Source organism: Nyctereutes procyonoides, unplaced genomic scaffold (assembly GCF_905146905.1).
Source record: "Nyctereutes procyonoides isolate TBG_1078 unplaced genomic scaffold, NYPRO_anot_genome, whole genome shotgun sequence".
In the NCBI taxonomy this organism is placed as follows: Eukaryota; Metazoa; Chordata; class Mammalia; order Carnivora; family Canidae; genus Nyctereutes; species Nyctereutes procyonoides.
In genome coordinates this window covers 37,053,474-37,065,014 of record NW_026575051.1, presented here as the reverse complement: position 1 = coordinate 37,065,014, position 11,541 = coordinate 37,053,474, and the positions used below count along the sequence as shown (strand labels likewise).

Genomic DNA, 11,541 nt, shown 5'->3' with positions numbered 1-11,541 from the left:
AATTGGTAAATTAAATTATAGAAGAATATGTACTGTTTAGATTTTAATTTAAACCAGTAGATTAGAAATTATGATTCTTAGACTCTGAACAAATTCTATAGCATGTATCAGACACTCTTAAATACAGGAAGCTTATTATTTCAGTATAGAAACTGTGGCTCATTTTCCCATATCCTCAATATAATTATTTAAATTTTCTGTGCACCGACATAGACACAAGACAGACTTAAAAGGTGTGAATACTAATTGCTTTACTAGTAAAGTTTTTCATTATTGGCTCAAAGGAGCTGAATAGCATTCAGAATTGCTCAAGCTTCTCAAATGGTTCAATATAATATTGCTTTTTAAGCAATACACAGCATAGTGTGATGTGCATGGTTACTTCTCTCTAATGACTTTTATAAAAAGATGGTGGAGGTGTAAGTTGTTGTAATTTAGAACAGATTTTTTTGCTGAAACATGTTATTCCCATTTTAAGGGGCAGATCAAAATAGCTTTACTTTCTTGAGCAACATTTTTGACTACTGATTAAGCCCCATACACAAAGAAGATTTCAAATAAGATTTACAAGGCCTCAAGGATGACCCACTTACTTCAGATATATTGGATTCCATAAAGTTAAGAATAGCAAAAAGTTTAGGACACCTCTCTTAGAAACTGAATAGTGAGGCTAGTTCATTCAATATTTCTTGGGTGTTTAGCAACACTCTGCACCAAACCCAGTGCCAGCAGCAAAGAGGACTTTAAAAAGTTCCCTGCTTGGTGGGAGAGGCAGGATTGGAACCTCCTAAGTGGTTCTATGATAGAGGCATGTACCAAGGAACCCACCAGAGAAGGCTTCCTAGAGGAGGAAGTTTTCACAGATAAGGAAAGATTTTTTTTTTAAAAAAAAAAAGGAAAAGGGAAGGACTGTAAAGAAAACAGTCCGTGCAAAGGTATGGCGAGGTGAAGGAGCCTGCCATGTTTGTTTGGGGAACAGTGAACATTCCCGTTGTGCTGCAGCCACTGGGTGCCCAGACAAAATGCAAAAGCAGAAAATAGGCAAACTGGGGTCAGCTATTGAAGAGAGGTGCATGGCTTTTTATGAAATTGATATTTAATCTCCTGGAAGAGACAAAGGGAACCATTGAAAGAGCACTGATGATAGAAAATGACATTATTTATGTGTTAGAAACATGTTTAGAGGCACCTGGATGACTGAGTGGTTGAGCTTCTGCCTTTGGTTTAGGTCATGGTCCCAGGGTCCTAAGATGGAGTCCTGCATTGGGCTCCCCACAGGGAGTCTGCTTCTCCCTCTGCCTATGTCTCTGCCTCTCTCTGTGTGTCCCCATGAATAAATAAATAAGATCTTTAAAAAAAAGAAACATATAGAACAGTTTAAAGCATAAATTGGAGGGCACAGAGGCTGAGGGCAGGGATACTATTGCAATTCTCTAGGGTAGAGAGGGAGGCTGGAACTTTGGTAGTGAAAATGAGGACAGAGATATATTGAAGACAGAGTCAAAGATCTCATGACCACCTGAGTATAGAAGGTGACTTTTGGATAAAAGTCATCAGAGACAGGAGGCAAGTGGGTGAGCCTCCAGTAGGAAGGTGTCACGGTGAGAAAGTTTTAGGAGAACTTCAAGAAAAAAGGTATGGTCAGCAGTGACAGGGAAAAAGGAGAAGAGTTTGTTATCATTAAAAGGTAAAGGGAGAGCTGCTTCATCTAAAGAAAGTAGAGATAATTTGGGGGACGGTGGGAGCCAAGTTGCCTCAGTTTCTGCCAGGTGGCTGAATTTTCTCTGTGAAATCGGAGTTGAGGTGACTTCAGGAAGGGCAGAGGAAATAGGTCAGGGGCTTGAGAAGGCAGTTTGGTGTAGATGTTTCAGGACAGGAAAGAAGAGTGGCAGAGTGGGTGAGGTCCTGACTCCAAGTTTCTTACAGTTTTATCTGGGGAGGTGTCCTCTGTGCACATTCCTGTCCTGCTGATGTTCACCTTGACGACAAATCTGGGCAGAAACTCACCAACATCTCTCTTGTGTCTCTGTATTCTCTTACAGTCAGGACAAGACGGGTCATCTCAGCGACCTACACCCACCCGCATTCCTATGTCAAAAGGTATGAAAGCAGGAAAGCCAGTAGTGGCAGCCCCAGGAGCAGGAAATCTGACCAAATTCGAGCCTCGAGCTGAGACTCAGTCTATGAAAATAGAGCTGAAGAAATCTGCAGCCGGCAGCGCTACCTCTCTTGGAGGGGGGAAGGGCTGAGGGCAGTGGCTGAGGGGGTATGTTGTGCAGATGCTACTGCTGCCGTGAAAACGGACCTTCCTCTGTTTGTGCCAACTCTTCACATGTACTAACTTAAGTTTTAAATATCTTGTTTATAAAATAATCAACTAATAGCCATATGTCTTTCCTATTTTGTAAATTTGTTTTGATGCTAGAGAAAAGAACTGACTAGCAGAACTACTGCTTGCCGGGTGCTTTGTTTAGGATGGTGGGCCTGAGGCAGGGCCTGACTTCTAGTCCTATTTTTGCTTCTAGAAAGTGGACCCATCGGTAAACCGTCTGAGCTTCAGTCTTTTTGCCAGTAAGATATGGGGACTGGATCTCATCCTCTTCAAAGCCAGATCTCATATTTTCTAATTGTAAATCAAATTTTATAGGCCTTGTTCCACAATAATTGATTTTTCAGAAATTCTATTATGAAATAGGAAATAGTTTAACAGTTGTCATTTACTTCTATTAAATCCCGAATTTGCTTCATGTGCTGGGAAAAACATCTCCCAGCTATCACAGGGCCTGGACCTTTAAAGTTTTTGCAAAAACAAAAGCCTCTGGGATGATTTCAGGAAATAATTTGAATGTGAAATAAAATGGAAATGAAATATGGAATCCTAAAAACAGAGTTTTACTTATTTGTGTGTGTCTGTGTGTATTATAGAGGTTTGGCCATCTCCAAAACATTCCCAGAATTTTATAGACAATAATTTTAGAACCATTAATGTCAAACTCATGCTCTATTCAAGTGTGCAATTGATTTAAATTGTGGAGCAGTTTGAATAGAGCTGCCAAATGGCCCTTCTATCCATTACAGCCTCAATAGAAGTTGGGATGGATAGAAAATAGAAGAAAGTAATTGTGATACATTAATGCCAAGAAAAAAAATGACATCATGCATAGCTTAATTGAATTCAAATATTTTCCTCAGTTGAGTGTGGACTTAACTTGCAAATATAGAACCAGCTCATGACTGTGTGTGTGTGTGTGTGTGTGTGTGTGTGTGTGTGTGGTGGTGTGGTGAAGTGAATTATTATTCTTGTCAGTTTTACTTATATTTATATCGTTTTCATTAATTTCAAGCATGTTTTAATAAGCATGAAACTGAATGCAAAATGCCAGGTGTCTTTGTGAGAAGAGTAACCATGTTATTAAAGTGGACATTGAGCTTCCTGGTCAAATAACCACAAATGAGCTCAAGACTAATAATCCGCAGCTTAGCATCTGAGGTCTCATGTAGGCAGCACCTTTGTCTAAATTTTTAAACCAATTGAGTGAACTTTATAAAAATATGGTAACTACAAAGTTACAGAGTTTTTTTTTTTCCACTTCTGAATTGTGAGGGTTCCAAAATTATGTGGATAGCCCCTGTCTTTGATATTTGGGGAAAGATAGCTTTTTTAAAAGATATATTATTAGCTTTTATCATCAGATCATCAGGCTTCATGATAAAGAGGCTCTTCTCTGAGTTCTTTCCACACCGGATTTCCTACCTCTTGTAGAACTTGGACTTCAATTGTATTGGATGGTGGTAGAAGCCTTGCAGAATTCCTATTCTTTTTAATCGGGTCTCTATTGCCTATAGCTCATCAGTTCTCAGCATACATATTAAAAGATGTTGAATAACCATAGTAGATATGCCATAATAATGGGATTTCAAGGTAGAGGAGAGAGACTGAGAAAAAAAGATTTTATAAAATGTGATTTTGAGCAAGTTTAAACAAGAGATCTTTCTATTTCCAATACTGACTTGTATATTTTTACTTTTTTTTAAAAAAGATTTTATTTATTTATTCGAGAGAGAGAGAGAGAGCGAGAGAGAGAGAGAGAGGCAGAGACACAGGCAGAGGGAGAAGCAGGCTCCATGCAGGAAGTCCAATGTGAGACGTGATCCCGGGTCTCCAGGATCAGGCCTGGGGCTGAAGGTGGCGCTAAACCGCTGAGCCACCCAGGCTGCACTGACTTGTATATTTTTAAAAGGACATTTTCCCCTTTTGTAAAGTACACATCCATCCCTTTGAAAAACAAAGACATTGGCTGTTTTTCCAAATGCCTCCTTGGCATTTAGAGTATTTAGTGTTCCTGTGGTGTAACATACTCTATGTGAACACACAGTGTCAAAAGAACGAGATGCCGTGTTCCTTCTGACTTTGCTTGTCTTTCTCCAGTGACTTTTATCATAGTCTCTGGTCACTGCTTCTGTCTTTTGCTCTTACCCGCTCACACGATGCTTAGGTCATTTCTGCCTGGAAGTTCATACCATCTGCAGGGAGAATGCTCCGAGGGGCTGAACGGTGCATGTACAGGATGTTTATACATCTGGATGCTGGAAGAGAGCCACCTACAAAGTACAACTGCTAAGAAAACTTGGCAGAACAACACATATTCACTTTTCAGAAATGGTAAAGAGCAGCCATGGCAGTTTTTCTTTGTAATTTTAGAACCAACTCTATATGTATTGGATAGCTTTGTTTTAAACCACGTATTAGAAGTGAAATCCACTGGGGATAGGAAGTAGAGGAGTAAATTCACTCCAATTCCAGCTTCTATTTGTGAGGATAATGTTTTCTCGATGCAGTTTAATGTGCTTTTATAAGAGTGAAAGGGATTAAAAGGTGAGAGTCTTTCCCCTGTCCTGGAACACGGTACTGTGTAGTCAAAGGGGCGCTCACCAAGACTGCTGTGTCCAGCTGATGCTCAGGTCCCACCCTAGGGAGGGAGGGAGTGCTATAGCCACAGATTTCAATGTGAGGGCTCCCCCCTGGGGATGTGCAGGGTATAATCTGCACAGCTACAGAGGAGGCCTTGGTCCTTCCCTGCAGAGAATAATTTTCACGGGTGGATTATTTCAGCCCACTCTGAGGTGGCCATTCAGCACACATGGTATGAGAGATGTTCCTGCATGGCACATGACCCTAAGGGTATGTATCATTTCTTGAAAATGACCTTCCTGTCTAGGTCACTTGCCTAAACAGTCATTCAGTTTCTATTGGCATTTTTATTATGTTTTCCACGAAGGCAAGTTAATGGGTGGCAACTAGACTAGAGATGTTAGTGTATTCATTAAGGGTAGGTCCTACTCAATCTCTTACTTGAAGGTCTTCTAGGAAGAAGTGAAGGAATGGCTTTGATGTGTAATGTGGGAAGAGTGCAGCTCCAGGGAAATAAAAACATGTCCAAGAATATAAGATGTACAAGGATTTGAATTTCTCATTGCCTCATAGATTTGGAACACTGAGGAAAGCATGAGGCTTCCATCATCAGAAAAGCCCCAAGGTTATTAGATAAGAAGAACGCACTTACGTGGGAGGCTGAAGGGCAGAGAGAAAAGAAGAGGTAACAAGACAGGCACAGAGGGGGCTTCCCAGTAACCAGGAACACCATTCCAAAATTTCCCCAGCCCAGATGAGGGTCAGTGTTTCCCTCCTACCTCCTCCTCCAGGGTCTCGTGATTGCTGATGTCCCCGTCTTCAGCTGTTTCAATTTCTCCTTTCTACCTGCTACTTGCACACAGGATATAAATATGCTCTGGACTCTTCCATTCGAGCACAATTCCTCCCTTAGCTGTGCAGTCCTCTCTAGGTGCTGCCCTGTCTCCTTCCTTCCTGGTTAAGCCATGGACAGAAAACTTGACCTTTTCTGCCTCCACTTCCACATTTCCATTTATTCTTTAACTTACTTTTAAAATGTTTATTAAAGTCATTCATATACGGAGTTAAACTATCAGCCAGCACTAAAAGAAAATGGAAACAGCTGTTCCCTGATCTCACCCCTTTTCCCTCTGTTTGACTCCCTGGAGAAAATCATTCCTAACCCTTAGCTGTTTCTTGGTATTTGTCTACATATTTCTAAATAATATACTTGCTCCACTCTTTATTTATCAGTTTTAGATAATTATTTTTTGTCTTCTCATTATTTTTTAAAAGATTTATTTGAGAGAGAGAGCAATAGTGGGGGGTGTGGAAAGAGAGGGACAAGCGGACTCTGTGCTGAATGGGGAGTCTGACCTGGGGCTCTATCCATGGGGCCCAATCCCAGGACCATGAGATCATGACCTGAGCTGAAGGCAGTTGCTTAACGGAGTCACCCAGGTGCCCCTTCCCATTATTTTTTTGATGGTTAAGGATGTAGCAGTTTCATATGTCCCCTCTTTCCCTTTCCCCCACCCTCTCAGTATGATTACAACACAAATTTTTGATAAATCATCAGCCAGCATTTATATGTTTATATGTTTACAGTGTAAATTTAAATATTGTTCCCTGTTGGGGTGCCTGGCTGGCTCAGTCAGTGGAGCTCACAACTCTTGGTCTTGGGGTTGTGGGTTCGAGACCCACATTGTAAAAATATTTTAAAAAATAGTATTTCTTCTGAGCCAAATAGTATACCATGTTTGTGTTTCCTTCCTCATACTGCTTTGCACCCTTCAACAGAATAATTATTTAACTTTTCATCTGCTTGGTTTTCTATGTATCTATCTTTATTTTTTCCAAATGCTCCAATAGATCTCCCAACACCTATCCAAACACTTAAACCCAACAGTTTCATATTTTTACCTGGAGGCTTTCCTTGTTTAGCCCTCTGCTTCCCTACTCAGTCAAGACCGGTCATGCTCTAGGCTAGCTAAGGCTATTGTCCTATTGTTTTTTTGCCTAAGTTGAATCCTCTGTTTCCTTGATTTCTTCTACTTCTTTTGTTTATATGCCTGTCTGTCTATCTATCTATCTATTGAAGTTCATTTGACCCTTGAACAACATGGGAGTTGATGGCGCTGACCCCCAGTGCAGTATAGCTTTTGACTCCCTCAAAACTTAACTACTAATGGCCTAAAGTTGACTGGCAGCCTTACTAATTGCATAAACAGTCAATTAACATATATTTCATATATTACATGTATTGCATATTGTATTCTTAAAGTAAGTTAGAGACAAGAAAATATTAAGATAATCACAAGGCAGATAAAAGCACATTTATTGTACTGGATTGTATTTATTGGAAAAAAAAATCCACATATAGAGGGAAAAGCAGGCTCCATGCACCGGGAGCCCGACGTGGGACTCGATCCCAGGTCGACAGGATCGCGCCCTGGGCCAAAGGCAGGGGCTAAACCGCTGCACCACCCAGGGATCCCCTGCAAACATTTTTATTGCCCTGCATTTAGTCTGTGCTGCCCATTCATATGCATAAGCCTAGAACTGCTTAAGCCAGTCCCCCCCTTCCCCCCCCACCCCCCCGCACTGCCCACCCAGGAAAATAAAGCTTGGATCTCTGATAAGGGGGACTAAAACATCTCTTTTGATTTTCCTTTGACCTCTCTGACAGCTCTACATCAGTCTCCCTCAATGACTCTTTATTTTATGCATGCAGTCTATGGCTGTTCCCCTCTCTCTACCAGTTGCCTATACTACATGCTCATTCTGGTTACTTTATGCTCTCCCATGGCTTTGATTATCATCCATATGTTGATGGCTACCAAACCCTCTATCTCCAAATGCATATCCAACTTTGTACCATATATCTCTCAACACTGCCTCCAACCCTCTTCAAGTCTTTTCCTCCTCTTACTATTTTGCATCTCAGCAGGGGTATCCTGATGCACCCAATCACCCAGGCAAGAAGCCTGGTAGCCATTTTAGGCTTCTCCTGCTCCCTCACCTGTCAACTCATTGAGGAAGTCTCTCAGTCTAACCCTCTAATGCCTCTATCAGCTAAACACACATCTCCATTTCCCTTGCTACTGCCTGAGTTGAGGATTTAATTACTTCTCATCTGGGTTACTCCCATATGCCCCTAACTGGTCTTACGATTTCTAGCCTCAAAACTCTCAGATTCATTTTTTATTTTGTTTTCCAAAGTTCAAGTTGATCCTATCACTACTCTATTTGAAAACCTTCCAAAGGTTCCTCATTACCTACAGGACATGGCACCAACTCCTCCATATGGTTCATGACTGGGCTCTCTCCATCCTTGTTCTTTGAGCATCCCTCCCCTTCCCTCTTCCTTGCCTTGACTTCTGCCCCACAGGCAGACAGAATGCCTTGCATACCAGGCCAGGCCACCTTTCCTTGACTTTTTCACCTTGTCCCTTCTCCCTACTTTCCCTTCAGGTGGTTGTGTCCATCTCTGTTCAAAATTTCTTTTAAAAACCTTGCCTCTACTAGAAAGACATTATTTCAGAATCTAATCTGAGGTTCAAAGCCTATCTGCTACTGTAAAAAAAAAAAAAAAAAAAAAAAAAAAAAAACTTGGCTCTTACTGTAGAAGAAAACCAGAAGCTGAAGGATGGCTGGAAGCTGGGGGAGAAGGAGGTGTTCTCAATTCTTGCTTCCTCCATTTTGTCTGCAATGCAAGCCTTTGAGAATGATGTGAAGGGTCCTGACAACTAATGTGTGGGAATGTGGAAATAAAGAGATGGTAAAATGAGAGGAAATTCACATACCACCATTCTGGATAGTGTAAGTTACATCTTTCCCTTCAAAAAACACTATAGGCCCACAATGGATGCAGAACAGCCAGGGATCCTGGACTAGGGAGTTGTCATCTCTGAAGCCATCACATATGTGGAGAACCAAGGGGTACTGAGAGCTTTCTGTGACATACAAACATACTTGAATGAATTATGAATTGCTCTTTCCTCACCCTCACTAACTCTCCCAGAAGAATATGAAAGATACTTCTGTAAAGAGAAAATTTCAAGTGATTTATCATGCTCTTCAAGTTCATAAAGGACCTTCTAAAATAGGGCAGGGGGCGCCCAGGTGGCTCAGTTGGTTAAGCATCCAACTCTTGGTTTTGACTCAGGTCATGATCTCAGAGTTGTTCAATCAAGCCCTGCATTGGGCTGTGTCTCTGCACCCTCCTACCCTGCTCACATGGTGTCTCTCCCAAATAAACAAAATCTTTACAAATTGGTCAGGAGAGACTCTTGTTTTAAAACACCACCACCAATAAGCAGGTTTCAGATTTAGGATAGATATTCAAGTGAACATCCACAGAAAGTAAATTGCTGAACAATGGACTAGATACCTGAGCTAGAACTGAAGAGCAGAAGACCAGAGCAAAGTTGTGTGACCTTTGGCAAATCACCTTACTTTGGCTTATGGTTTAGCATTTAGCTGTATAACCTTTTATGATTCTGGCATTCCTCTTTAGACTCAGATATATAGGCTTCACTATTCAGCAAGCAACTTAAAACATTCTATCCTAACACTTTTCCTAAGAACTAGTAAATAATTGCTTAGCTCGTAAATGTAGTTTTGGCCTTTCTACTTGTGTTTCTGCTATGTATGTATAATGGACAGAACTGCAAAATCAAGGGCTGGTAATAGCTGAACCAGAGGTCAAGAAGATAATTATCTCCATTATTAAAGATGAAAACAAAAACACCAAGAACAAGACATGAAAACCCCGAGGCTTAGAGATGTCTAACCACCATATTAATGATGATGCCAGGTTTTCAGTATATTACTCATTATTTCATATGAGGAAATGGCTTCAGGTGAGCAAAGTATGTATTTATATATAGACTAAAACACCCACACACACTGAGCCAAAATAATACTGCCAAAGGATTTGAAGATATCAAGATATCTCATAGAAACTATGTGTGTTAAGGTTTTCATAACAGTACTTTGATGAATATTGTTGTCCTTATCTAAAAAGCACAAGGCCCTTCCCAACTTTTGATATAATGTTATTTTCCGTGCAATTCTTTGACCAGCCATAGCCTGAGATCAACCCTAGGCATTTAGCATCTGTGTCCAAAAAGGTAGAACCCGAGCAATCTTGGCTCAAATACTTTACTATTTTTCTACCATTGAATTATTCATAGTTAATGTTATATGTGGGATAATTAGTTCCAATTTGCTTGTATCTGGAAATGGTAAAGTATTTAAGAGATAAGGATTAACTTGCCTAAAAAAATAAGTTACCAGTCATAACTGATTATTGGTAATTCCTAGAATCTGGAGAGGTAAGGGGATGATTTGGGCTGATGATGGAGTGGGAAATGTTTTGGAAGGAAACAAATAAACTATTAGATGGTTGAGAAACCCCAAGAGAGTATATATCATCTGGTTCAAAAGTTTCCTGAAGCAAATGACAGAACTGATTAGCGGAAGTATTTTTAATTAGCTGAGCTGAATCCAAAAGAAAGAATATAAGTCCAAGTCAACAGAGGAAGTTTATTTGACTTCCTATTTAAAACAGATGTTTTATCAGGACTCTGATTAATTTCTGAATGTGATAATAACAGGACTGAATACCAAAGCAGTTTATTAAAATGAGAACCTTAAAAGTAAACAACATCTAGGCATTCCTACTTCTCTCTAAAAGGTCTAGGACATTTTTGCAGGTAAATAAATCACTCTGTGGACAACATATTAAAGCTGGGGTTTAGTAGCTAGTGGAGAGGAAGAATGGCACAGCCCTAGGCCTGTGCATTGCCCTTCAGGCAGGGCCCATGGGGAGTAGGGAGCCATGGAACATGGGAAGCAGGTCATAAGCCAGCCAAACTGATGCAAAATCCAAGAGGAAATGTTTTCTATAGTAATTTGGTATGCAGTTTCCTGTGAATGAAGCAGTCCAACTTTACAGAGGCAAAGACCTACTATAAACTGAACTTCTACTCTTTTAGTCTTTGGCGTGTGAACTTAAGAGGCTATTAGAGTGATTTTGTCTCATTTACTAGAATAGATGATTTTTAAAATTCAGAGCTCAAGTGTCCTTTGCAGAGAGTTTGGCAGAGTATAAACATATGTATTGCTTAGGAGGAAAGCACTGACTTTCCAGGGAATACATCTTTCCTACTCCACAGCCAAGGAGCCCTCCTGGGAGGAATCAGACTCAATTTGTTGCCACACTCTAGCACTTGAGAGAGTCTCCCCCAAATTTCTCCCCAAATCCTATCTTGCATATACAACTTCGGATCTCAAGTCATTTAGCTGGCCAGTAGTTTTGGATTACCACCCAAGGAGAAAGAATAGTGAGGTCAGAAGTCAAGTGTCATTAGGAATTGATATGTTAAATTTCCTTTCCGTGGACACTATCTAATAGCTGGTGTACTAAAAGAATGAATTCATATTATTGTGAAACATCATTTCTCAATAATATAATAATCACAAATAATGTATTAATGTGTTACCTGAAGTTTCTTCAGGAGAAAACATCAAGATAACACTTGAGAGTAACATACAGGAAAGTTTAAGTGCTTAGTGCTTTTGATAAACTGTTAATGTAAAAAATACATGAAAATCCCGTGTCCCCATGTATGTATGCTGATTAA

At 40.3% G+C, this 11,541-nt stretch overlaps 1 protein-coding gene across 3 annotated transcripts in view; it reads left to right on the top strand.

Annotated features, from left to right (window-relative positions):
• FILIP1 (filamin A interacting protein 1) overlaps positions 1 to 11,541 on the top strand; it is a 180,863-nt gene that overhangs the window by 161,471 nt on the left and 7,851 nt on the right. Inside the window, exon 6 of one of the 3 annotated variants that reach the window (XM_055330662.1) lies at positions 2,043 to 2,100. In XM_055330662.1, coding sequence (XP_055186637.1) covers positions 2,043 to 2,100 — 58 coding nt within the window. Of the gene's footprint in view, positions 1 to 2,042; positions 2,861 to 11,541 lie in introns of those variants that run through there. The other 2 variants (XM_055330661.1, XM_055330660.1) reach the window with 2 other exon arrangements.